The 26,156-nt window shown below is 46.0% G+C and overlaps 2 protein-coding genes across 5 annotated transcripts; one reads left to right on the top strand and one right to left on the bottom strand.

Annotated features, from left to right (window-relative positions):
• Positions 1-12: 12 nt before the first annotated feature.
• Positions 13-1,941, top strand: LOC310817191 (testis-expressed protein 47-like; the record flags this gene model as incomplete). The annotated part of the gene is made up of 7 exons (XM_083687629.1): positions 13-114; positions 316-397; positions 517-620; positions 719-780; positions 1,012-1,210; positions 1,330-1,477; positions 1,910-1,941. The coding sequence occupies 7 exons, from the start codon at positions 13-15 to the stop codon at positions 1,939-1,941; spliced, it is 729 nt and encodes a 242-aa protein (XP_083543755.1).
• arhgap17a (Rho GTPase activating protein 17a) lies at positions 1,720-26,029 on the bottom strand. 4 transcript variants are annotated; one of them, XM_083687918.1, is made up of 22 exons: positions 25,570-26,029; positions 19,021-19,060; positions 15,613-15,717; positions 15,272-15,304; positions 14,514-14,590; positions 13,692-13,803; positions 13,499-13,575; positions 13,239-13,356; positions 12,307-12,375; positions 11,926-12,007; positions 10,357-10,484; positions 9,555-9,666; positions 9,138-9,219; positions 8,784-8,864; positions 8,243-8,356; positions 8,028-8,119; positions 7,766-7,922; positions 6,979-7,254; positions 6,018-6,169; positions 5,329-5,874; positions 4,855-4,877; positions 3,204-3,343 (listed from the first exon to the last, which is right to left on the bottom strand). In XM_083687918.1, exons 1-21 carry the CDS (start codon positions 25,620-25,622, stop codon positions 4,873-4,875), a joined length of 2,511 nt encoding a protein of 836 aa, XP_083544044.1. In that variant the 5' UTR covers positions 25,623-26,029; the 3' UTR covers positions 3,204-3,343; positions 4,855-4,872. The 4 variants fall into 4 exon arrangements, with proteins under 4 accessions (XP_083544042.1, XP_083544043.1, XP_083544045.1 ...); XM_083687916.1 differs by lacking the exon at positions 4,855-4,877 and having other exon boundaries at positions 1,720-3,343; XM_083687917.1 differs by lacking the exon at positions 4,855-4,877 and having other exon boundaries at positions 1,720-3,343; positions 5,306-5,874.
• Positions 26,030-26,156: the final 127 nt, after the last annotated feature.

The following is a 26,156-nucleotide window of genomic DNA, read 5'->3' on the forward strand; positions in this document are numbered from 1 at the left end:
GTAACAGAGAAAATGGCCGGAAATTCTGTGCCCTCTGGTAGCGTCAACCCCTACTTTAATCCCTACAAAAACTCTCTTTTTGCTGACGTGGAAAAGCAGAGAACAACATACAAAGTAAGGGTGATAGTTTACAATTGTAAGAAAAAAATCAAAATACCTGTACAACTACTGGCCTGACAGATGGCGTTGGGAACTCGATACTACTGTTACTGCGTCGTCTCAACTGTCCCGGCCATCTGTCGCTCCAGTGTAAATCGACGGTTTTGTGCGAGCAGAATAGATACTCAGTTTATATATGTTATCTGGCGTTGTTAGAAAACGTTTGTCCACAGATTGGTGTACGTGTCCAGGATAAGTCCAAACCTTAACTCTGGGGATAAACGAAGCGCTATTGCAGGTAGGCCAGACAGTTTAAGTGAAGTATCAGACAGTATCCAACTCCTGAGTGTTCTGTTGTCCTGGCATCATGCCTCATTAAGCTTAAGAATTGCACGGTTTTTTTGTCTTCATCCCCAGAATACTATGAGCAATTCTTGTCAAAATTCCAGAAAAACACACAGGCTGAAGGAGTTACTGGTATACTGCTTTTATATCCCAAAAGTGTCATTCATTTGCTGGAGGTATGTAGGCCTACAAGATAAACACATTTCCCTCTCTTAAAAGTGTGAGTGCTACCTACCATACAGGTACTAATGCATTTTATTTATTTTGGTTGTAGTCCTCATCAGAGGTTCTCACACAGATTCTGAAAGACCTGAGTGACATGGAGAAAGGCCCAAAGTAAGATATCCTCAGAAGCCACAGCATTTATCAATCATATCCCTTACTTTGTCTTATAAAGTCATGTGCAGACTGCTGACTTAAATTGGTGAATAGCATTTAACCAATAGGCCTAACTTGACTAGACCCATATCAACAAAACCACATTTTAGACTTTTATTATTACAAAGATCTACCTCTCTCTCACACACTGCTGTGTCTATTGTATAAAGTTAGATTTTCTTTCTCCAGCTCGGCACTGAGGGATGTGAGGATCCTGGTGAGCTCTCCCTGTATAATGAGCCGTATGTTCCCGTCCTGGGGCTACCGCTTTGTGACCCCCCCTCTAAGCTTGCAGGACCCCTTACCCCAGACCCAGCCAGTGGAGACCCTGGTCCCTGAATGCCTGGCCATGATCTACAAGCTGTGTGTGTGCATACTGAACCGCAGGGTAAAGGAACAACCTTTGTTGAACAACCCCTTTCACCTCACATCCTGTTCAACAATACTAGGTGGTTGGTTGTAGGAGAGAAGTCTAATAGGCGTGCATGTGTGTGTGTTGCTCTGTAGGGTAGCAGTTCAGGCCAGGATGCCCAGGAGCAGGCTCTGCTGTTGGATGAGGATACATTACTGCATCTCTGTCAGAGTCCAGTGTTACACTCACCCTCCTCCTTCCTGCAAACTTACACCAAGCCAACCAACATTCTAATGGACTCAGGTAAATGCCATGTTTCTCTTTGTGTGTGTGTGTGTGTGTGTACCTTCATCTGAAGTCTAACAGCATTTTGAACACCATGTATTTCCTTTTAGAAATAGTCTGGCCAACAAACCAAAGACTTTACTGGTAGCCGCCATGAGACGTTTGCATCCAGGAGATAAGACAACCCTCCACCACACTGATCAAAGCATGTCTATGACATGGTTTGTATGAACACAAAGACATAAAACACTTGTCACATATCGTTTTCCATATACTTTATTTTCTTTGGAAAGGGAATATAACCAAGCATTCATTTTACATTTTTATTTGATGTTTAAGCTCAAGAGCCAGCATACAAAACTACTGAGCTCGAAACGCAGCATTATCATTTCTAGTTAATGGCATTGTTCATCTTTCAGAGCCTCAGAACAGGGTCTCTTTATGCAAAAGGACAAGGCAGCAAGATAGGGGAGCAGAATTAAGGAAAACATTACAAATGATGAACATGTTTTCAGGGCAACAGAAGCATCCAGAAGAATCCAAGAATTTGCCCTTGGTACCATTTAGGGTCGGTTCTCTGGGAGCAGAACCCTGCATTATATTTCAAGGAAAAAAAGCAACCGGTATAAAAAAAGAAGATAAAGTTGAAGCTTTTCTAGCCGAGCGTATCCAACACCACCTCACTACTGAGTCGTTACAGGCTAGTCTGTAAACCCAGCTCAGTGGGAAAGATCAAGACGTATCCTCCATATACTGTAGAAACCTGTTCACTGGAAAGCACTGCTTGGTTTTGGGCTGCGTTTCAAGTGCAATATATCAACTGTTTAAGTGATTTGACTGCTCAGATGAAAATGTATAAGCGCTTAAAACCATCCCTTCCTACATTCACTTACACAGGACCTGTCACTTTTAATGCCCCAGCTACACCAGAGTCAACATGATAGATAGGAAGGCAAAAATACACATCACCTACAAGCCAGGAGGTACAGCATATTTAATATAGGGCTCCCCCTGCTACTACAGATTGTGGAACCAGTAAGGCATGTTTCAGTAAACTGCATGATTAACTCAAGCCACAGGGAATGTGTTTTTGGAAATAAATACAGAGATATAAGGATGGGTTTTATACAAAAAAGGATAAAAAGGTAATAAAGTGTTTGAGCCGACTGGAAACCTGCAGTCACCAGCTACACTTTCAGCAACAGTTTTATGTTCTTTTGGTTTCTACTTTTCCCCCAGTCTCCTGTGCTTTAGAAATACCTTTCTTTTATGATCTAAGGCCATTGTCAACAACAACAACTACAACAACAACAACAACAAAAACACCTCACACCAATATCAAATAAGTCTGGTCAGTCCACAGTCAACAACCCACTACCAGTCCCTTCAGGTGCAACATCCCATGCAAATACATACAGTTTCATTTATGTTTCCAAACTCTTTATTGCTGTGCATCATCCAAATTTGACAAAGCTTATTAGGCTTCATCAGTGCTACAAAGTGACGACATCCAGAGGGGGAATCCTATAGTAGTACTACTACTACTACAGTTGATTGTCTGGAATTTGAGCTGTAACGAAAGGGCTGCAGTGGAGCGGACTTAGAGGGTAGCGGGTTGGTTAGTGTGTGTACATAGAGTGGTCTGAGAGAAAGCAGCAGAGGTTTGGCGGTCCGAGGGCTGGGGGAGGGGGGGGGGGGGGGGACTGGGGACTGGGAGGGCGTGGCGAATCTGAGCCAAGGCGTGTCCTCTTCCTTATAGGACGGTGCTCTCCGAGTCAAGGTCAGAGTCTTTAGGAGGGGAGAAGGAGGCGTTCACTGGCTGCTGGTCCACAGCAAACTCAGGGATGAAGGCTCGGGTTAACCCTTTGAGAGACAGCGCTGGGTCTGGGCAGGACACAGAGATACAACACCGCATTAGGTGAGTTATTGCATTAGCTGAAGTGTTCAGATAGCTTCCCAGTTGATTCTGATCAATACAGCACTACAAATAAAAAAAGAAAATCTCTTGGATTGGGTAACTGCTTTATGTCAAAAACAGTAATATTCAAACTAATGTTATAAGCAGATAGCATTAGGTACAATCAGATTCTGATTTAATTGATTGTCTAGAGAACTAGTGGCTTTTACAACAAATCACCAAAAGGGGGTGACATAATCTGTTGAATGTTAGTATGTTTTGACAAGCATGCATCACGTGAATGAAGAAAATGCAGCAAAATGCAACTACTGTACAGTATGCCTGGGGAGGCTGGTGGAGGCAGAAATCAGAGGACGGGCTCATTGTAATGCATTGATACCATTCCTCATTCCAAGTATTACAATGAGCCCATCCTCTGATTTCTGCCTCCACTAGCCTCCCCTGCAATACACATTCAGTAGAAGAGGTTTCAGATACTCTGACAGGCAGTAATCTCTCATGCTGCTGCCACTGCTACACTCAGCAAAGCCATATGCAGACTTTGCTATCTTAATCTGAAGGATTTAAAACATTCACATAACTTAAATGTCATCAACGTCATCCAATAACAGTACCAAAGTGAACCATTTTCCATTGGCTTGACCAATGGAAAAAGCTTGGAAACATTGATAGTGGCAAGTAGCATGTGCAAGTGTGGGCCACAGTTTGCAAGTGAAGCGCATCCTCTGTGATGTTGAGAAGGTAGCTTGAACGGATTTAAAAAGGTTATCCATGCTATTGATATTCATATTTCTCTAATAGGAATATGAAGCAGCTACGTTTGAGTACTTAACTAATTGTGCTCACTGCATAGCACTGAGTAGCCTAAAGTGAGCATTGGCCATTCATTGGGTGTTTCAAATGTACCGAAGCATGCAGCTTGTTAGCACATTCCTGTGCTATGCGTACCAGTGTTGGGTGGGCAGACTAAACACACCCAGAAACAAATCAAGCTAGTCATGCACTGCATTCACCCTGACAATTAGCCTACTGTACGTTTGTAATGTTACAACTATTATGGGCTCAAGTCCCATTTCAATCTTCTAATTCAGCTGATGTTGCTGATTTATGTCTCCCTATGCTGAAAACTCACAAAAAATCTTCACAGACAAAACAAACAATGTTTCCGGAGGTAAATGCAATTTAAGGGTTTGCAAAAGACATTCTAACCCAATAATTCAAAAAGGTTCCATTCTGCTAATTTAATTTATCTAATCTGTTTTCAGATACTGGTATTCTTTGGCATTTAGAGATGTACAATATGAGATGTCATTTGCAAACCCAGATCAGGTTGAATGGTTGAATGTCATGATTCATGATAATGGTGATAACCACAATATTGCAGGCAAAAATAGCAGGGTTCATAAATGACGGTGAGGGTAATGCAAACAGATGGAAGAGCAGGAGCTGCAAATGCAAGTATCACTTGATGACAAACCTCTCTCACAAACGGTCCTTAACCTGTGGAGGTATTACGACACAGGACTATTAGAGAAAACGCAATCACAAGGTATAACAATACTGTACACTGAAAACTTGATTAAAGTCGCACAATCTTCCCTACATTTATTCACCAATGTTTCGGCTGTATAGCACACCCTGAGGAAGGCTCGTCAGCCCAAAGGTTGGTGAATACATGTCACAGCAATGAGAGGAGTGTGTGTGTGATGTTCATTTTCAATAGGTTTGGAGTGTGTTATGTTCCATTAGTCAGCACACACGAGGCGAGGGTGTGTGTTCTTTATTGCTTTTCTACAATACTGTAAACTGAAACAGTCAAACTCAGTAGGGATCGAGTTCTATACTTCATTTAACCAATACCATCAGAGGAACATAGCCAGAAACAAGCAAACAATGTCTAAGCAAATACTGTGACCACACTACTATACATAGACTGAGTGAAGGAGCTTACCCATAATCTTGTAGGCAGTGCTGCAGATCCCATTGGTGTCGTTGCCAGTCGGAGGCTGGGGTGGTGGGGGGATGTTCGGCCTGTTCCTGGGCTTGGGGACAGGCCGCGGCCGGGGGAGGGAGCCTGACTGGAAGGGCGAGGGGGAGGCAGGAGGGGCGCTAGGGCTGTCTTGGGCGGCGGTGGAGGGGGGAGGGGTGTCAGGTGGGGTGGGGGTGTCTGGAGGAGAGTGGTCTGTACCAGGGTGGTCCCCTGAGGACTGGCTGAGGGCTCTGGGATGGGGTGGGGGGCTGACCTGTGTAGGGGGCTGTGGGGGTGGGTGGTTGGGGGCCTGGATGGGGGGCTGGTTGCTGGAGTAGCGACGGGGGGTGGCACAGGGCTGGGACGTGGGCAGGGTGGGAGAGGTGGGGGAGTGGCTGGAGAGGGGTCTGGGAGAGGGGCTGAGGGAGTGGGCTGAGCCAGAGGGGGAGTAGTGGTTGGTGGGGTGGCTAGGTTGGCTTGGAGGGGGGTTGCTGGGTTTAGGAGGGGCAGGGGCAGGCTTCTTTGTACCTACAGCAGAAGGTGACAAGGTGGGTTTCAGAAATGGTCTGAACAGAATATATTTTTTTAAGTTTTAAAGTTTCCCCTTAAAACTGTGTGTTACCACATAAAAAGGGAATATTGTTTAAAAAACAAATCAGAAAGGGTATCACCTCTGCGCATCATGTGAGGACTAGGCCCCATGGATCCAGCCCCGGGGGTCCCCAAACCCAGCAGTCCTGCCCCTCCGGCTGGACTGCCGTATCCCCCTGAGCCGTTCCTCTGGGGTGGGGGGGTGGAGGTGGGGTCACGTAGCTTTGGGTTGCTAAACAGACAGAGAAGTCACCATTTCAACCTCAGGGATCAGATACAACATATTATATAGCTATCAAAAAGCCCTCCATGGTTGCCATGTACTGTACAATAAGCATATAGTTCTTTCTTGACTGCCCCTATCTCTCTGTGTGTCTTTCACTTCGCTTCCCAATACTAACCAGTGTATCAAGACTGATGGGACTGAATGAGATCCTTTCATGAACTGATTCAGACAACATTCACTGTTACATAAGCTCAATAACAAGAACTCATGGCCAAACATTTCTGAAGAGTTTGGTGCAGTTTTCTGCTGATTGATGTGTTTCAGTGTGAGAGCAGAGGCGTATGGACAGCCCTCTGAGAATGCTGGGATCACAGCGGCCATTGTAGTGCTGTTTCAGTGGGCTGGACTCAGACGTGCAAGGCACCATCATAATGATTATTTGTGAGAAGTTGCGGTTAGACAGTTAAGAGAACAACAACTGGAGGAGTTAGAGAAGAAGTGAAGAACCTGGATGATTGGAAGTCCCAACACTCAAATGTACGCTGTATAGTATTCAGTACCAGATATGATACAGGACTATCTTTTCAAAACAAAAACCCGCCATAATTCAAGTATGGGAAGTGAGAAGTGATGAGCTCACCACAATATCAACACTTCACAAAAATAAATAAATGATGCAAACAATACAATCTGATGGAATTGAAACACTTATGAACAAAATGTAACTGTCAAAGGCAGCGTAGCCGATTTGAGTTTCTCTCCATCTCATACAGTGGCGTGTCTGTACTCTCTGCGTCCCAGCGCACAGCCCTTACCTGAGTTCCTCAGTGTGCTGGGCTAGAAGCTGCTGGGCTGCCACTAGAGCAGCCATACCCAGCGCCAAGCTAGGCTGGCAGCCCTCCAACGCCACACCCCCCGGCGGGCCATGGGCCTGGGGCTGGAGCTCGGCCCCGGGTTGGGTGAGCTGGAGCCCAGCCCCTGGAGCCTCCACCGGGGGTAAGGGGGGCTGGAAGGCGGGCGAAGCGTGCTGCTTTCTACCTAAGGTGTTGCTGCCTCTACGGGGGTTATGGTCCGAGTGTTTGTTAGCGGCGCTACAGAGGGAGAGAGAGGGGAGGTAGTAAAGAAGAAGACAGACACCCAAAGCCATGTGGAGACCGCCGGCCGCCAGGGCAGAGAATCACCACGTCCCAGAGCACAGAGAGAGAGAGAGAGAGAGACAGAGAGAGAGAGAGAGAGAGAGAGAGAGAGATTCAACACCAACAGAGGGGATGTTATAGAGATTCTAAGTGCAACACAATCTACAATGGTAAGCAAAGTGCTTGGAGAAATGCTTTAACAAGATCCCCAAGTGATTAAAAACATAATCAGAGCTACCAATCAAACCACACATTAGAATGCGCAAATGCATTATTGATACTGTTAGAAATGTGAAATGATTTAATTTTAGAAGCAAGCAACTATTAAAGAAACATTACTGATTTAACAGAAATAGGAAAGCAACGTATACTCAGCTCTGAGTGGACGTTGTGAGCAATATGGGGGTATGGATGGGGGTATGGATGGGGGTATGGGGACAGTACTGGGGACAGGGTTGGTGGTTACCTGTCCTTGCGTGTCACGTCACTGTCAGGCCCAACCATACTGCCTGGCCTCTTCCTCTCGATGGTGCCAGAGTCAAAGTCAGGTGTGGTCTGGTGGTTGGTGTGGTTGGAGGGTGGTGTGGGCATGGCAAACATGCCAGAAACATTAAACTCCACATCTGTGACCAGAGGGAAAACAGAACAATTCTGTGAGATATTCCCTTTTTTTTTTTTTTTTTTTCTTTACAAATCCATCGCTGTTTTGAGGAGTTTCAGAGGCATACCTTCAGGGAAGAACCAGTCAGCATGCTGGATGATAGGTTCTATGATGGTGACCACGTGAACAGAGGTAGCAGCAGCCATCTCTGCCAGAGTCCTGCCATTTCAGAGATGGGAACAGACAGGAAGTCACAATTAGCAGGGCTTATCCACACAGATTATTTATTTTTTTAAATTGGAAAAAGGTGAAATAACAAGACATCTGCAGCCACCCTCTTACCCCTCAGTTTTGGCCCACAGCAGGTTTGGTCCCAGTACGATGGCAATGTTGCTAGGGGTCATCTTATTCACCTCACTGTCCTGGGCCAGCTTGGCCAGGAACTTCACCAGATACCTAGGACATAGTTTAGGATGTGAAGAACATGTTAAATCCTTGTGATTCTATCTCTGTGATTCTACGCACACTACACAGAAGCACACACACACACACACACACACACACACACACACACACACACACACACACACACACACACACACACACACACACACAGTGCAATCCAACCCCTCTGCAATATTCTGCTGAATGTATATTTTTCTTGCCTTAAATGTATCTAATTTTAAATTGTATTGCCTGTTATATTTTATATGCTTTTTATATTTACTATGTACCCCCAGCGAAAGTATCTCACACGATTATACTTGTATAACCAGAGTGACAAATAAACATCTTAATCTTAATCTTAATCTGTTTCATGTAACCCCTGCGCAATGTTGTCCATATGCTGTAGCATAGGGCCCAGTCGGGAAAGACGACCCACCTCAAGTTGGCTTTGCTGTTCTTTGGTAGCTGATCACACACAACCCATAGGGCCTGCAGCCGCTTGTCTGGGTCGGAAACACTGGATAGACAGAAATAAAAGAGAGGAATCACTGACCATTCCACTGCTTTTCTCTATGTGTGTGTGTGTGTGTGTGTGTGTGTGTGTGTGTGTGTGTGTGTGTGTGTGTGCTCTCACCATATGAATCTAGGGTTACATGTATGTGTTGTATCTACAATTCAGTGTGTGGAGGATAACCTACATGTTCCACCGGTGCTATGGCGATGACTAAACTGCCTCAGAGGGGATTAATAAAGGTCATACTCAATTCAATTGGCATGTCTGACGGCTTACTTTGATGCTTGGATCCACTCATCATAGAGCTGGAAGGTCATCAGGGGTTCAGGCAGTTCTCTCAGGTAGGACTTCAGGGCCCCTGATAGGAGGAGGAGGACACTGACATGAGCCATTGGCTTCTTCAGCCAATCATCCGTTCAGTTCAACAACTTTTGAAAACACTCGCTAAAACATACATCTTGACCTGCATCTCCATGGTCTCCAGTGGCTTCCTACCTATCTACACTTGTAAGACCCATGGACAGGGGAAAGCACATTCCACATTTGTGGGAATCCTCCACATTACTTTAGCCTATCCTGTGTTTACAGATCAGTCAAGATGAATGAGGAGACAAGGAGAGGACACCACTTGGAGATGTCGCCGATTGAGATGTACTCTTGATGACACGTGAGTGCAGGTAGGCAGGAATGTACCAGCAACAGCGTGGGGGTCAGAGTAGAACTCCTCCAATTGTGATGTGGAACAGTCCAGCGCAGCCTTGAGCTTCTTCAGTTTGGAGGCTCCAGCAGCGATCCTGAACAGGCCCTGCCAGCACACAGGATAGATGAGCCACAGGCATGCAGCCCCACACACACACACACACAAAAAACAAACAAAACCTCTACTCTCTCACACACACACAGACAAAGGCTCTTTTCTCACTACACTGACACTGACTGTGTTCACTAAGGACTGAATGGGAAGACAAATAATGTGGTAAGAACACACACACATCTGATTTATGAAGAGGAGACATCGTTTTTTGTTGTATTCTAAAACTGCCAGACAAAAGTACTTTAACGTCTCATAAATTGCAATTACAGCACAACTGCAGACCTCCCAGGCGAGCAGAAAGAGCACAACAGCCATCGCAGCTGATCTGTTAGGGTTAGGGTTAGGGTTATATACGTTTTGACTCTGTGTCTCTACCAGTCTGATACGTAGAACCACAGTACAGCCATGTCAAAAGAGATGGTTTCAATTATGTTCGTGGCCGTTGGTTTTAAACAACGGTCGCATGTCAATGCCCACTTTCACAGTAAGCACACCGTTCTAGTTTCCACATTCCATCATCATTTCCATTCTATCCACTTTGTTCCATCCATTCAATCGTTCTATGCAGAGCCAACAATAAACAGTTTACATTATGCATCCAATACCATTCCAATTGACTCTATTCTATTCCATCCAGCCCCTCCACCCTTCCCTGTGTGTCCACCCCCCCCCCCCCAGTACCTCCTCCTTCATGCCGGTCTCCAGCAGCATCATGACACAGGCCTCTAAAGGCAGGGCGATCTCCCTGCTGCTTCTCTTCAGGTGCTCGTCCAGCCCCGTCCCAAAAGCTGGCTTCTCAGTCCATGAGTCTGCAGGTAGAGAACAGGGAGGGGGGGGGGACCGGTTCAGACTATGGGGAGTACTGTAGAACCATGACAGGTAAAGAAAGAGCTAATAATACTCCTACTACTGCTACTACTACTACTACTACTACTACTACTACTACTACTACTACTACTAATAATAATAATAATAATAATAATAAGAGACCAATCATCAAGAGGGTGTAGAGGGGATGGTACTGAGGACCAGTACTTTGACTTTGTGATGCCGTACTCATGTTTTGGTACCATTGTGTTGTTATTCTCATTGACACCAGCCTGAAGGGGCTAGTGTACCTAGAACCAGGAATAGTGGTCACGTTAGTAAACCCTAACCCATAGCTGGATGGCGCAGGCCTGGGTGATCATAATTGTTAAGTTGTGGATTTGACCCCTCCCCCCTCACGAATCTGTAGCCAGAACAGCACAGCAGTGTCCCGAGGAGGTGCAGCGTGTAGCTGAGGAGTGAGGAGGCCTGTTAGGCTGAATGTTAGGAGGTGCAGCATGTAGCTGAGGAGTGGGGAGGCCTGTTAGGCTGAATGTTAGGAGGTGCAGCATGTAGCTGAGGAGTGGGGAGGCCTGTTAGGCTGAATGTTAGGAGGTGCAGCATGTAGCTGAGGAGTGAGGAGGCCTGTTAGGCTGAATGTTATCTAGGTCAACCACTTACCCTTCGGCCAGTCGACACTCTCTCCCCTAACAGAGTGGCTGTCAAATAACTACCACATGGTCCAAAAGCATGAGTGTCTAAGTGCTATTGTGTGTGTGTGTGTGTGTGTGTGTGTAGTTGGACCCAGGTGGGGTGAGATGTGAGGAGTGTGGAGTGTGGAGTGTGTGAGTCATTGGCCACACGCAGGGAGGCCAGGCCTGTTTGGTTCAGTCTGTGTTAGCAGGAAAACAAGCCTCAAGAACAAGGACAGCTTTACAACCTCAAAAAACAGGGAGGGAGAGAGGGAGGGAGGGAGGGAGAGAGAGAGAGAGAGAGAGAGAGAGAGAGAGAGAGAGAGAGAGAAACTCGAAGAAGAGTAATACCTAAACAAAGAACAATCCATTTTAGATCCAAAACAAGCCATCACCTTTAATCAGCCTGCCGGTTGCCTTCACCAATCATTGTGACACAAAAGCAGCTAAACCCATATAACTGGCAACGAGTGATGTACAACAAGTTATCAAAAAAAACAACAACACTCAAAACACATGCAAACAGCTGTAGCCTTACAGGTCCCAGTGGTAACTGAATCATCATGCTCCTGTTTATTGGACAGAGTTCCTGTATCACGCTCAGTTAAACCTAGATGGGCCTGAAGGGAAAATAAACCAATGGCGAGAGAGAGGAGGAAGGAGGGAGGAGAAGGGGGGGAGAGTAGGGAACTAGACCTTGAAGTGAGAGGGTGTTTTGCGGAGGGGGGAGGGGAGTGTTAGTGAACTGTACCTTGCTGTGCTTGGATGGTTGGCAGGACACTTTCCAGCACGGTGAGAGATTTTCTATGGTAATCAGCTTGGGCCTCTAGGAGCTGAACACAGAACAGAACACACATTGTGGAGAGAGGGAGGGAATCAAATGAGACCGACAACAACAGCTACAAACTCCAGGAATAAACTGTGTTGGCCAACAGTATCTCAGGCCATGTACAGCTGTGAATATTCCCACAGGCAGGCAGACAAGTGCACAAACACACTCACACACAGAAATACGCAGAGGCGCACACACACACACACACACACACACACACACACAGACAGACACAGACACAGACACAGACAGAGACACACACACACACACACACACACACACACACACATACATACTCACCATCACATAGTAGCAAGCATAGTCTCCTTCCTTTGAGAAGAAATTGTACATATCTGCAGCAAGTTGGTCCTGTGTAAAGACCACATGAAATACACAATCAGGACCCGGGAGGAGGCAGAGCGCACTCTCAACCTCGAAGCACTCACTCATTTACAAAACCACTTATCAACGGGAGAAAGAGTTCACAGCAGAACTCTTGCTTCCATTTATCAAGGATGGACAGTAAATCCATCAGCCTCTTGTCTCGCTGCCTTATCAAAATCAAATCAAGGCGTTTCAGGTGGCAGCTCTGTTTGTGTTGGCGGTCAGCGCGGCCATTAGGGCCTTCCACATGACTCATAAATCTGCATGCTGCTGGGAAGGCTGACGAGTCCAGGGTACTGGGGAAGGGAAACACACGGCCCGAGGCTTCCTGTTGGACGGAGGACCTGACACACACCACTGACTCTACACACACAATGCACTGAGTCAGCTTGACACACACACACACACACACACACACACACACACACACACACACACACAGACACACACACACACACAGACACACACACACAGACACACACACACAGACACACACAACTGACAGGGCATTTTCAAAGTCATGGCATTTTCAAAGTCACAGGCAGCCATTAAAGAGCTCTAGGGGCTGACTTGGAATTTCCTTCTCTGACGGATTCCTTTATGTCCTACAATGAATAAGCCACCCTCTCTCTCCTTCCCCTTCTGCCCTGAGAGTTCTGACATGTTGCCTTGTATCCCTCCCACACCTCTGGGATCCTGCAGACCGATAACTCCTGCTGCACAGAGCAGCCTCTCCACACAATCTGACACAGATGGCATGGAGTATGCTCAATTTGGAACCGAGGTGTATATATATAAAAATAAAAATAAAAACGCATGAACGGTCTTCCAAGACTTGACGGCCATACCTTGCACAGCTCTACTTTGTTCATAGCTTCATCCACCTCCTCTTTGAGTAGGTCAGCCTTGGCGGTCAGTGCTTGAGTGTTTGTTCCTGAGATTATCGACTTGGTTGCCTGCAACCACCTGCAGGGAGATTACCGGCCGTTGGTACACAAGAATAAACAACGTCGGCTCTGGGAGAGTAGGAGAACAGAAACAGTCACAGGAGGGGGATGAAGTGATCTGATTGACCAACGGAGTGCCAGCGGTGCCAGCCTCCCCTCACCTCGCTCTGGCAGAATCGTAGTCCAGCACCAGCTTGGCCAGCTGCTTCCTCTGCTTCAGGATGTTTGGAATGTCCACCTGGAGAGGAGAAAGTCAAACACGCTTGTCGTTCTGAAATAATCCACGTCTTTGATTTTTACCGCAGAACAGCCTGGCATTTGGCGTTTCAAATTCCTGGTGTGTTCGGTCCTCACCTCTGCTAGCTGGTTGAGGGGGTCTAGAACGTCCTTCTCGATCTGCACCTCGTGCTGCATCAGCTCTGACGCCAGCCGGTTCTCCGCCTCGCCACACACCTCCATCATCTTCCTGTCAACACACACACACACACACACACACACACACACACACAGGATGAGTGTGGTCGGCAGAGGGGTGGAGCAGGATAACTCCCAAGTTATTCCTCAATGTAGTCACTCATATCAACAGTACAAACCAGGGGAGGCTGGTGGAGGCAGAAATCAAAGGACAAGCTCATTGTAACGCATGGAGCCCGTCCTCTGACTTCTGCCTCCACTAGCCTCCCCTGTTACACACATCAGAGAGGGAAAGACGGTAACCTGTGTCACCATCACCAATTCCCATTATAATGGGTTAAACAAATCATGCAGTTTCTCTTCCTTTTTAAACCAGACGGTAACTGTAAACACTAAGGATGGGAGTTTCCAGTGTCAGATTCACTTTCTAGATCCTCTAGCCTCGTGCTAGTGGTCACTGGTCACCGTCTTGCCACAACAAGCAAAGCAACAACGTAAGTGTTATTAAATGCAGAAACAAGTCTGCTACTCTGGCTTTAGATCCTCTTTCTGTGGGGGGTGCACATCCACCCCAAACACTTTCTGAACAACCACGACAATAAGAAACCATGAAATGACTGCAACTACAGTGCACAGAAATAGTACAGTAGGCCAGTGTGTTTGCCCTGAAGACATGGCCCTTTAATTCCATCTCTCATGGGTACATTTGCTCCACATAACCATTGTACCAAACAGATGATTGGCTGTCGTCATGTCACTCACCCAATCAGAGACTCCTCTCCCAGTTGACTACCCCCATCCACCATGACCTGAGATAGCGCCGTCAGAGGAAGCTTTTTCTGTGGTGTGTGTGTGGTTGTTAGTGAGGGTGTGTGTGGTGGGGTGTGATTTTGTGTGTGTGTGTGTGTGTGTGGTTGTTAGTGTGGGTGTGTGTGGTGGGGTGTGATTTTGTGTGTGTGTGTGTGGTTGTTAGTGTGGGTGTGTGTGGTGGGGTGTGATTTTGTGTGTGTGTGTGTGGTTGTTAGTGTGGGTGTGTGTGGTGGGGTGTGATTTTGTGTGTGGTTGTTAGTGTGGGTGTGTGTGGTGGGGTGTGATTTTGTGTGTGTGTGTGTGTGTAGAGGGGAAAGATACAGACACTCATTAGCTACCAACAAATGAGGTGTCAACACATTCCTAGAGCTTTACTTCTATGGGTTTATTAAAGGAAAGTCCATCAATTTGTTTCCATTTCAGCAGGAATCCAGCAGGATTACATGTTAGTGGGTTAAGGAGTCACTAAAGAGCCTTCTCAGTGAAAGGAGATACAGAGATAGGGCATGAAAAGCACTCAACAATAGCTACCTATACGCATGTGTCAATAACTGCTGTTGCTGTAAAACGTCTATAAGAACTACATTAAGCACCATGCATATTCAATCCATTCAAATGTAATAATGGTTGTGTGATTGTATAGAAGTATGAATGAGAAATGAAAAGGAGAGCTGGAGATATAACAGGAAAAAAAATGTCTGGGTTTTTACCTGACCATTTCCTGTGTATAGGCGTGGTACGGACTGGCATTGAGAGAATAGTGCATGTTGGGTAGTGAGAGGTAGAAAACAGAAATAGCTTATAAAAAAACATGGCCTCCATTGGGGGGGGTATTAAACTTAGTGGGGAATGGGAAGCACATTACATATTATTGCTTGTCTTTGATCTTGTTATTTTTTTTATTCGGCTTATTGAGAAGTGGAAAAATGTGTTGCTTTAATGGTAAATCATACAGTAAGGCTATTCCATAATTATTGATGCTGTGATTCAGGTATTAGTTGGCCTAACTGGAACAAGACGACCACATTTCCTCTGGTCCGTTTGCGCTTACATGTCTCTTCTCTGCCTCGGCGCCGATGTGACCTTGCAGACACGTGACCATCCTCTTGTGCGTGTTGTGGGAGACGACTCGCACCATCTCCATGCGCCGCTCGATCTGCGTACGGGAACATACAAACACACACATGACCATCTAGACACACACATGACCATCTAGATCCACCGCAACAGCAAAACAGCAAACAAACTTCAGCAAAAGCAAGTAACGGTGTGGAGCTACAGAACAGAAAACAAGGCACAGGTCCCATTTCACGATTGGGTAAACATTCATACTGCATTGGAAAGGTCTGTGCCCTTGTTACAGATTAGATGAACAGTATTGCCTGTGAGTGGATCGAACATTGTTTATATAGAAACAAATAAACATGTGGAAAATTGTTATGAAGTAATAGGCTTCTGGGCTCCTCTGAGTTGAGAGACCACTGCAACACATCATTGTAGTAGTTAAGGGCTGAAGCGGTCCATCATTCTTTCCAAGCCCTTCGTGAACTTTGGTAAACTGGAGAATGAGTGATAGGTGTTGACTAGGGGAAGCTGGGTTGACACTATTCCTCATTCCATTCATTCCTATGAGCCTGTCCTCTGATTTCTACCTCCACCAGCCTCCCCTGTTTTTGACATCTGACTGACCCCAGGCCTGTTTTTTCTCTCTCATGTTGTCTCCCATTCTCATTCCTGCCTGTTGATGGCTCATGGAGGTTCAGCTACATGCAGTGTTTTGATTGGTGGTTGGGAAGGGGCAAAGTTCAGGCATGATTGATCAGGCCTCTCCCGGCGGGGCAACACAGGAATGTTCTGTATGAAACAGATGACTCATCGGAAGCGTTGCTATGGAGACCGTCACTGAGCTGTGACTGTGGGGTTGGAAGCTTTTAAGGGCTCTAATGCTCTGGGAAGTTCCAATTTCATGGCTTTACATTCTCCAGCTAGCCAGGGCAATAGCCCTCATACTAAAGTGCCACTAGTCCATGAAACATAGCTTATCTAAATGTCAAACAAAATGATACAACTGTACCGCAGCTGTCATGTTGTTATGGCAATCTGCCTGGACTCTTTGTGAGAGCGAGCCTGAGAAACAAACACTTCGGTCCCAAAACTACTGTTTACTTAGAAGTGTTGTTGGTAAAGAGGATACAGGTTCAGTATGGAACAAGGGTGTGTCTGTTTTTAAAAAACAGCCAGATGAAAAAACCCCAGCAAAAATAACTAGAGGTTGTAGGGGAGGGAAAAAATATCAGCTTGGAACAATGCATGTGGGAACAGGGCAGAGGGCGAACGTATGGAAGAGGACAAACGGAGAGGAGAGATCAACAGAAACCAGCCGATTGTGTTCCAAAAACAGAACTCGGACTCAGGAATTCCATAGGCTGGGAAGAGGAGATCTCCCACTCCACCTCTCTCCCACTCCCCCTTACGTCATTCCCAACCCACGGTGGCCCCCGGCATTCCCAAAACAGCTGGGTCAAACACACTCTCTGTGTAGGCGTCTCCTGCCTCGGCAGACCTGGGGCTTGGGAACGCCGCTCAGACAGTTCCAGGCCGGTACCTGGCACAGGAACAGGGGATTCCGCTTACTGTCCTCCCTTCCCTTTCTCTTCTACAGGGGGAGATCCTGTGGACATATGTATGTGTGTGTGTGTGTGTGTGTGTGTGCGCGCGCGTGTGTGTACCACATGGTGCTTGGTGTGCCACTGTGTGCTTCCATGTTCTGTCACAAATGCTCCAACAAACACACCCCGACATCACACACAGACGAAAGGTGGAAGGCTAGCACACAGGCCAGAAGGACCTGGAAGGCCCATACAGAGGAGAGTGTTTGTTTCTGCTGTGAAAGCCTCATCTCTTCTATGACACATCGACTGAGAAGGGAATCCCCACAGTATGACTGAGAAGTCTGTGTGTGGTGTGTGTGTGAGCCAAAAGTGATGTGAACATGGCCAGACAGAGAGAGAAGGAGAGAGAGTGCGTGCGTCCGTCCAAACAAAAGTAGCTTGAGAAGACATGATGGAAGAGGGGTGGATTGCTAAGCAATATACAGCACTGAGTGACTCATAACTCTAACGTAGCTAAATGAATGAGATTCCATTATAAATCTAAATGTGCTAAATATAAACCATTAAAGTTCCAAGCTTAGGAACTCTCAGCCTCTACATTACGGACAATACATTGTCCCCATCGTCCAATGCTGTGAGCCGTTCACAGTAAGCTGTCCTCGGGGGGCGCAGAGCTAAGTGGGGTCCCTCTGGCCTCCACCAGTCTGGGATGCCTGTGGTGCTCTGGTGGAAGCTGAACTATGCAGCCGCATTGGAACGGACAGCTGGCAGAAGAATGCTGGGATGCCGCTGTGTCCACTCTGGAGGACCAGGTGGGACGGAGGGGCTACAGATACGTGACGCAGCCTTCGCACCGCCTGGAGGAACGGGAGAGTGATTCTAGACTGCGATACCAGATTGACATTGGTGGATATGAGTGAGACAGGGGAGTCTGAGTCATAGAGGGCGATGGCAGGAGATAGTAGCACAAAAACACCCCCGAGGGACACTGTAAGTCAACTGTCAGATACAATTAAATGTCCTCACTTCAGTTCTACTATTAATAGCCACAACCCAACACACTCTCAACCTTTCCATTACACCAATTTAAACTGCCTCTGAATACAACACTATGTTGTTAGCTGTAAGACAAACACAGTGGGTTTTTGGGTCCTATGACTACTTTGCACCGGCAGTCTTTACTCCATTATTAACTATGTTGCTCATCCAACATGACGCCTCAGAAAGAAAGGCATTAAAGCAACCAGGAGTCTCTCTCCTTTCAGTGGCAATGGATATGTAGTGTGTGTGTGCGCACACGCACGCGCACACACACACACCCAAGTGTGGGTGGAGATGAAAACAAAGAGGAAAGTTACAATATGTGCTGGTCGTTGTTCTTTAGAAGTGTTTCCCCATCCCCTCCCCATTCATGAGAACGAACGGGAACATTCCGGAACGACAGAAATAAAGTGTTTGGAATGTCTTCACTCAGCAGCCGGTATTGTGACTCCACCTGTTTTGACAGAGTCAAGAGCTGTTTCCCTGGGAATCCTACGACTGGACGACATCCAATGCATAGGCATACTGAGTTACGCAAATGATATCTTTGAAGTTTAGTGTTCAAGTGGTTCCTAAGCAGTTCCTAACTCTAAACAAACAAACAAACAAGTATGTTCATGTCAGACATCTTGAAAGTAACTCTCAAGTGTGTTTTGGTTCCAATACGGACGTTACTTGCCAAAGATCTATGGCTCTGGTGACTTTCTTTTTGTACTGACACGTTTGATGCAGCTCCATTGCCTTACAATGCAGCTGGCAGAGGTGACAGTTGGTAGGGTAGATAAAGAAGATGAACCATCATTTACCTGTAAGAGGTCATCGCTGAGGACTTCAGTTTTCTCTGCTCTGTGGATGAGAAAACACAACAAGAGGACATTAGGATTGACAGCTCTGATGATTAAGCCTGTACAGTGTGTAACAACAGCCAATGTAATTAAACCCTTTCCCGGCAGACTAGATTCCACAGTGTACCAACACTAACAGCAGCTGACATGCAGCAGAACAGCTTCAGGTATTGGGGTAGTGTATCCCAGAGAAATGACCTGGGTACCGGACTGTTACAGCGTTCAACATGGTCCGTTGGTAGGACTACATGATGTTGGAGATCACAGAGGCGGACTGGCATACAGGCCAGAAACCACAAAAGGGAAAGTCTTTCATGTTTACATTAGATGGCTGGCTGCTGCTATGGGGGAGAGATGATAAGGCCTACAATCTCAGAGGAAGGCACACTGCCTAATCAGCAACATCTTCCCTTTTCACTTCATCAATCTGTCACTTTTTGACTCTGCACCAAGTAAACATAAACCATTTAAAAGAAAGAAGTATATATTAAATCGGCCTCAATGCCGATATCAAAGGCTAAACACAAGAACATGACACACATTTCTAACAGTGAATGGGTGGTCAACAGCTGACTGGCCACCTAGCCAAGCCTAAGCCTAGCAGCTGGTTGAGGAGGGGCTTCTTTAGATCCATGATCCAGACAGTCTTTACATGCCACCCTAGGCTGCCACCACAGACCTGGCAGTTTATCTAAGTTTACACATAGTCCAGGGGCTATTAATAGTCAACTAATAGAAGGCTTTGGGGGTCAGAAGGATTAGATTCACTTAAAGGGAGAGGGGAACACACTGGCTCAGCTCAACCAGCTTGTCAACACCTTCAGTAGAGCAGAGGAGCTGCCTGCTACTATTGCTGCTAGAGACAGAGACAGAGCTGTTGGATCACAGTCACTAACAGCATAATATATTTATCTTGGAGTGAGTGCAATTATATAGCAATGCCATTGAATTCTAAGAGGACTCCAAAATGTCACTGATTGATTGTGGGACACTTTCAGCGGGAAATCTGGAATAAGTGTTTTTGATTTGTGAGGGGTTTTGCTCCACATTGAGGACATCCTTGTTGCCATTTCAACTTCCTGTTGTCAACACTACCCCGGTGCTTTGTTATGGCAACGGCAGGAGTAATTTGGTGGAGGGGAGGAATTGCTGCCGTCACAGTCTCTCTCTCTCTCTCTCACACACACACACACACACACACACACACACACACACACACACACACACACACACACACACACACACACACACACACACACACACACACACACACACACACACACACACACACACACACACACACACACACACACACACACACACACACACACACACACACACACACACAAAGGATGAGTGTGGTGGGCAGAGGGGTGGAGCAGGATAACTCCCAAAGTGATTCCTCAAAACTCTTCTTTTCCAAAAAACCTCTGGTTGGACTAATGTTAAAAGGAGGTCTTTGTCTACTTGGGAATCAATTAAGTCAGAATACACATACAATACAATGATACATATTTCAATGATCAGTCGTCACCCTGTTTCCTACAAAGTGCAGTTTTTACAGTGAGATGCATGACGTTTGTAGATAGATAGGTACTTTATTTATCCTTGAGGTGAAATTAAGGCGTGACAGCAGTTCACATCACAAAACAACAACAAAATAAAGTGACAATAGAATAATAAATAAAATAGACATCTGAAACATTATATACAGTCCAGTGTGATTTAACATCCCCCAGCCAAACTCTGATCATCCCAATCGAGCCGGGAGGAGGAGGAGGAGTTGTACAGTCTTATTGCGGCAGGCAGAAAAGATCTCCTATAGCGCTCCTTAGTGCAACGTGGTTGTAGTAATCTGTTGCTAAAGGAGCTTCTCTTGTGATTTCTCTTTGTGACTCTGTCTGTAAAGGGAGCTCTAGATAGAATAGATTCACATTTACAATCCTGCAACACTTCATAGCAAAGAGGATCAGACAGTGATATCTGATGTGAAATGAGAATAGAAAATAAGCTACTGCTTTTCACACAAGAGTTTAGGCTAATGGACCTCCAGGTCCACCTTCCCTTCCCCCATACCAATCCCCCCTTTCCATCCCTCCTCCTGCCTGTCACCAAAAAAGCTAAGTGCATGTATATTTCTGCTATTGCCAACTGGCTACTATTATGATCAATGGTTGGTGCACATTCAGAGGTGCACAAGCAGATCTCAAGTCAGTTTCAGACTGCAGAGTAACTGGATCTGTGCAGAGTGCCTCCTCCCAAAATTGGGCTCTGCGCACTATAGTAACCTCGTGACAGTGGCAGACAGCTGCTTCTAATTACAATACAGAGATGCAGAGGGAACTGAGAGAAAAGAGAGACCAAGAGGAAAAGAGAGAGGCAGAAGAGAAAGAGAAAGAGAGAGAAAGACCAAGACAGAGAGAGAGCGAAAGACTGACAGACAGAGAACCCCCAACCAAACACATCAAGGATTCGAAAGTCATTTCTGAGAAGTGGCGAAGCCAAGCTGGTGAGGTCACATGAAGAGTGTGGATCTCTGCCCTCAGAAACCCAATGCAAGCAGGGGGCACATCTGAGCCTCACAATACCATCACCACATATCTACAGCAGAGAGACCCTTTAAATGCACTACAAAGCCACAGCACAGAATCGGTCTCCCTCTGAATACCGTTGCTGGTATTCAACAGCTGTCTCTGTGCATCTGCATATGGAACTATAGGTCTGGAGCATCAAACAATTATCTTCCCACAGTAGTTTGATGAATAAACAAAGATTTATCCAAAGCAACATCAACTCCACCCTGGAGCCTCAAACGAGACTCTGCGTCACTGAACCAGAAATAGGCCCACTGGTGTCGCTGCTCAAAATTAACAACAAAACAACAATTGTTTTGCTGGCGTCAGCTGACCTAGGCTAGCGCAGCAAATGGAGTGGACTACCAGCGTTTGCAAAACTGTGTCACCACTCCCCACCACGTGACTTTTACAACAGGGAATGATCACAGAACTACATTTACAGTTCACCACTAGAAAGAAAGGTAGCCTTCGCAACCAGGTAACATGGAGGGTAAATTAATCCTCCACTAGTTACCATAATATAGCGGCTGTTGCTCGCCTTTCAGAACAATCAGCAGACTGAGGAGTGGGTGGAGTCTGTTGGCAACAGTTGGCAGCTCAAGGCACGCACGGTAATGGATATTGGATACAGATGAAAGGACAAGTGAAGGACTGAATAACTTAGTTGCCTCCTGCTTTAATGATGAACACCTGCTGAAGATGAGTTTATGCCATTTCCTACATTGGTTTGAGACTTCAATCTTCCATAGTTTAACAAAGCACGTGATGAGACCCTTGAGGACTCCCTTTCTTCTACGAAGAGTGAGCCACAAAAATAAAAAAACTAACTGTGGTCGGAGATGTGCAACCTGTCTATGACACAGACGGTGTCTGGATTCCTTCCCCCATGTTCATCCCAGCTGTCTCTGCTCGTACAGGCCCTCACCGAGAGATCTGACCACAGAAGCATGCCAATGGTTGTAAGCAAGTCTCGCACCCCTCAAAACTGTTTGTTGTAGGCTCCACCTGAATTGCACCCGATGACCCTGCTATTGTTTACAAACCGATGTGCTGCATGGCACGAAATTAAAACATGGATTTGGCTGAAGAAGTTTTTAATTATAGCATTCCTCAGGTGAGCAGTGTGCATTCAGTGTGCAATTATCTTTTTTTTTCTTTTTTAATTTTTTTAAAATCAAGTTGAAATCCCCGCCTACATTTGAAACACTCCTCTCCATTTGCTGGTAGAATCTGTGTATCGCTGGTAAATTCACCCCATCAGCACTTCCATCAGCACTTTTTGATGGGTGCACTGTCAGACTCCCCATTTAAATGGAGAGTCTGACTTAGTGAGACTACCTCATCAGCCTCTGTTTGAGGCCCACATGGACTACTCCCAAGTGATCTAAAGTTGACTTGACAAACTCAGATTATCATCATGTACCGCTGTGTCGGTTTGGACAGTCAAATCTTGTGGCTTGATAACATGCGTGATCATTGGTTATCTCTTTGTGACATTTAATGTTATGTGCACAGTAAATATAATATCATATGAAGCCAGGCTAACCAGCAGAGAAGAGGTTCATATCAAGAACATATTTTGCATATTCACATCTTCTTCTTCTTCTTATTATTATTCCATTGGCATGGTTGTAGCATGGTTTCTTCTAGCATTGTGACTGCCAATAGCCCCTGGTCCTAGCATAGATCATTTTTTCTTATGATGACTGATGGATAGATGATTCACTTACTTAGACAAATGTGTTTGTTGTAAGTCGTTTTGGATAAAGGCGTCTGCTAAAAGCCATAAATTTAAATGTCTATTATACACACGTATGCAGATAAGCTATGTCTTCCCTATCTTGCATCACACCAATGTTTATTCACCACGTCTCTCTTCTTAGAAACAGCACTTCGCTGGGAGGCGGTTTCCTGTTTGGAGAAGAATAAAGAGAGATTTCCTCTGAGTGGCTGCACGCTGGACAAAGTGTTCTGCCTCTGTACAATCACAGGAACCCAGGGGCAGGCTAAAGGCCCTGGTCTGACTAACACACACACACGCGCACACACACACGTACACACACACGCGCACACACTTTGAAACACACATACACACACACACACTTCGAAACACATACACGCACGCAACCAAAAAGGTCTGCTTTCTGCATCACACACTCGTCTGATTTACTGTCAAATACAGTCAGGAAATGATGAGTATTCCAGTGGCCCCCTCTGTTGACTCCAAGCCAGAGCTGAAAGAACATTAAGGGGATACACTCTGCTGACTCTCCGGCTAGGGTTACAGTCAAATTAACACCGCAGGATTATCTGAGAGGATGGCAACTTGGATGATTCTCTGCCAGCTACCTAACTGCCAATCCAACAACCAATAGTACAAAGTAAAATGTAGGCCTAGCCTTGCATCTTAGTTAGTTAACTAGCACTAGATTCTAGAACTAGGGTCTAGATACCGGGAACATTGGTTTCCCCCATATAACTAGAATAAGAAGTAGCCTATGGACATTTCAAGCAAGGTTCCATTCCATTTTAATGGTTTCCCCTCAGGTAATGTCATTCCTAAGCAACATATTTTTTCCATTGACCTAAACCAGGGAGGATTCCCCATTCAGACGCTATAGGATGGTACACATATTCTGCAATGTTTTCACTAACAGCATAGAGTGAAGAATAGGAGAGGCCCTCTCTGGTAGACTGGTACCATCCAGTACTGGGCTCTCCCCTCTAGCAGAGCAGTTACACTCCCACATACCACCCTTCACTACAGCTCCACATGATGATAAAAGCAGACAACACTGACTGACTGTGTTTGCAACTGCTGTCCTCAAGGCAGGGCAAACCTCTTCTCTAATGATGACAGGATTCTGTTACAAAGCGGTTTTACATCAAGGCTCTACTGATAAAAGCCTATAGTATCAGAGATCAGCTGCCAAGATGTTCCCAAAGATTGCACTCATTTAAAGGGCTCCTGTCTCGAGGGCGGGTCTATCTGGGCTATTAGGCAGGCTTTGCCAGTGAGAGGCACTTCTGTGCCAAAAGATACTTATCAGGCATTACAGACATTAGCTTGTTTAATGCATACATTCATGCTGCTTGTGCAGTTCTGTACGTGAAATGCAAGTCTTGAGCTGTCTAAATCTGCAGTTTCATCTGAGTGAAGGTTGGGTAGAAGATCATGGCATAGTCAATGTTCTCCACGCATGACCACCTGTGTGCCTCCCCCCAAACCACACAGGGGTGAAGAGGGACACCCATTCTTGCACAACAATATTTGATCTAAGCTTGCTCATTTATTCTCACTTCTGGCATAATCGGCAGAGGTCTGGGGAGGCTGGTGGAGGTCGGTTTGATACCATTACTCAATCCATTACAATGGGCCCGTCCTCCGATTTATACCTCCACCAGCCTCCCCGGCAGAGGTGTCATACAGTGACAGTGAGACATGTGATGGGCCTGTGGACTGTAGACTGTCTGGAATGTGACAGTGCACAAATAGGAGAGGTAGCCCTCGTAGTCTTCTACAATGTCAATTCAACCGTTGCAGGCCTGTGTCTGCCGTAACGTCGGAGCTGTCAAATCAAACAGATACTGCAAAGTCGGCTATTATTATACCGACACAAATTTGAGCAGTTCATGGTAGGGGTCATACATTCACAATGCAACTAACTTAGTAAACATGTTCAGACATGCAGCCATGTTGCAAACCGCACTTTGGAAGTTCCATTTTCCTGGATGAACGACGCTGCACGAAAATGCCCTGACCGAGAGTGCCGTGACCCAGCTGCTGCTTGCTACAGTCCCTGCTAGAGAATGTACACTGAATAGCATCAGAAAATCAGGACAAAGTCCCTAGCTAGCTCATCCCTACCCCCAACCCCACACGAAACACTGAAGACAGTCAGCTAATTACAACAGCTAGCTAGCTAGTACTTGCCTGCCAACTGTTTGGTTGGCGAGTTGTTTCATCCGATTGAACTGTTTCTTCATTTTCAGTCCTTCTCCAGTCAAGTCTTCCTACTTTTTAGAGCTGGATAGCTAAGAAACTCCTGCGATGTGCTTCATCAGCCGACAGGGCTTTGGTTGGTCATGAAGTTTAGCTACAATAGTTTCCTGATTCAGTGAACTCAATCGAGGAGTACCGTTATCGCAGATAAAAATACAAGAAAACTAGCCCGTTAGCGAGCAGCAAGTGGGGGGTTAGAAAAAAGTTCCTTTGCGGGCGGACGACATGATTGAATTCATTTCGTTTTCTTGCTAAATATCTATTTCGTGAACTCTTCCGAAATGTAACAAAAGACTAGCGAGCCACCCAGAGTTTCACTACTAGATTCAGATTTTACATAGCTAGCTGGATGTCTAGCTGGGTAATCACCGTCGACCGCTTTCCCAACCAGCAGCGCACCTCTTCCACTGCCAGCGCTAAGCTGATGGCGTTCAATGGGGTGGCAGGAAGTATACGTAGCAGCATCCATCCATCACCTCCCCCTGGTAAAAAATAATGCTGACTTGACTGTGTGACTT

This window comes from Argentina silus (assembly GCF_951799395.1).
Source record: "Argentina silus genome assembly, chromosome: 16".
Taxonomy (NCBI): Eukaryota; Metazoa; Chordata; class Actinopteri; order Argentiniformes; family Argentinidae; genus Argentina; species Argentina silus.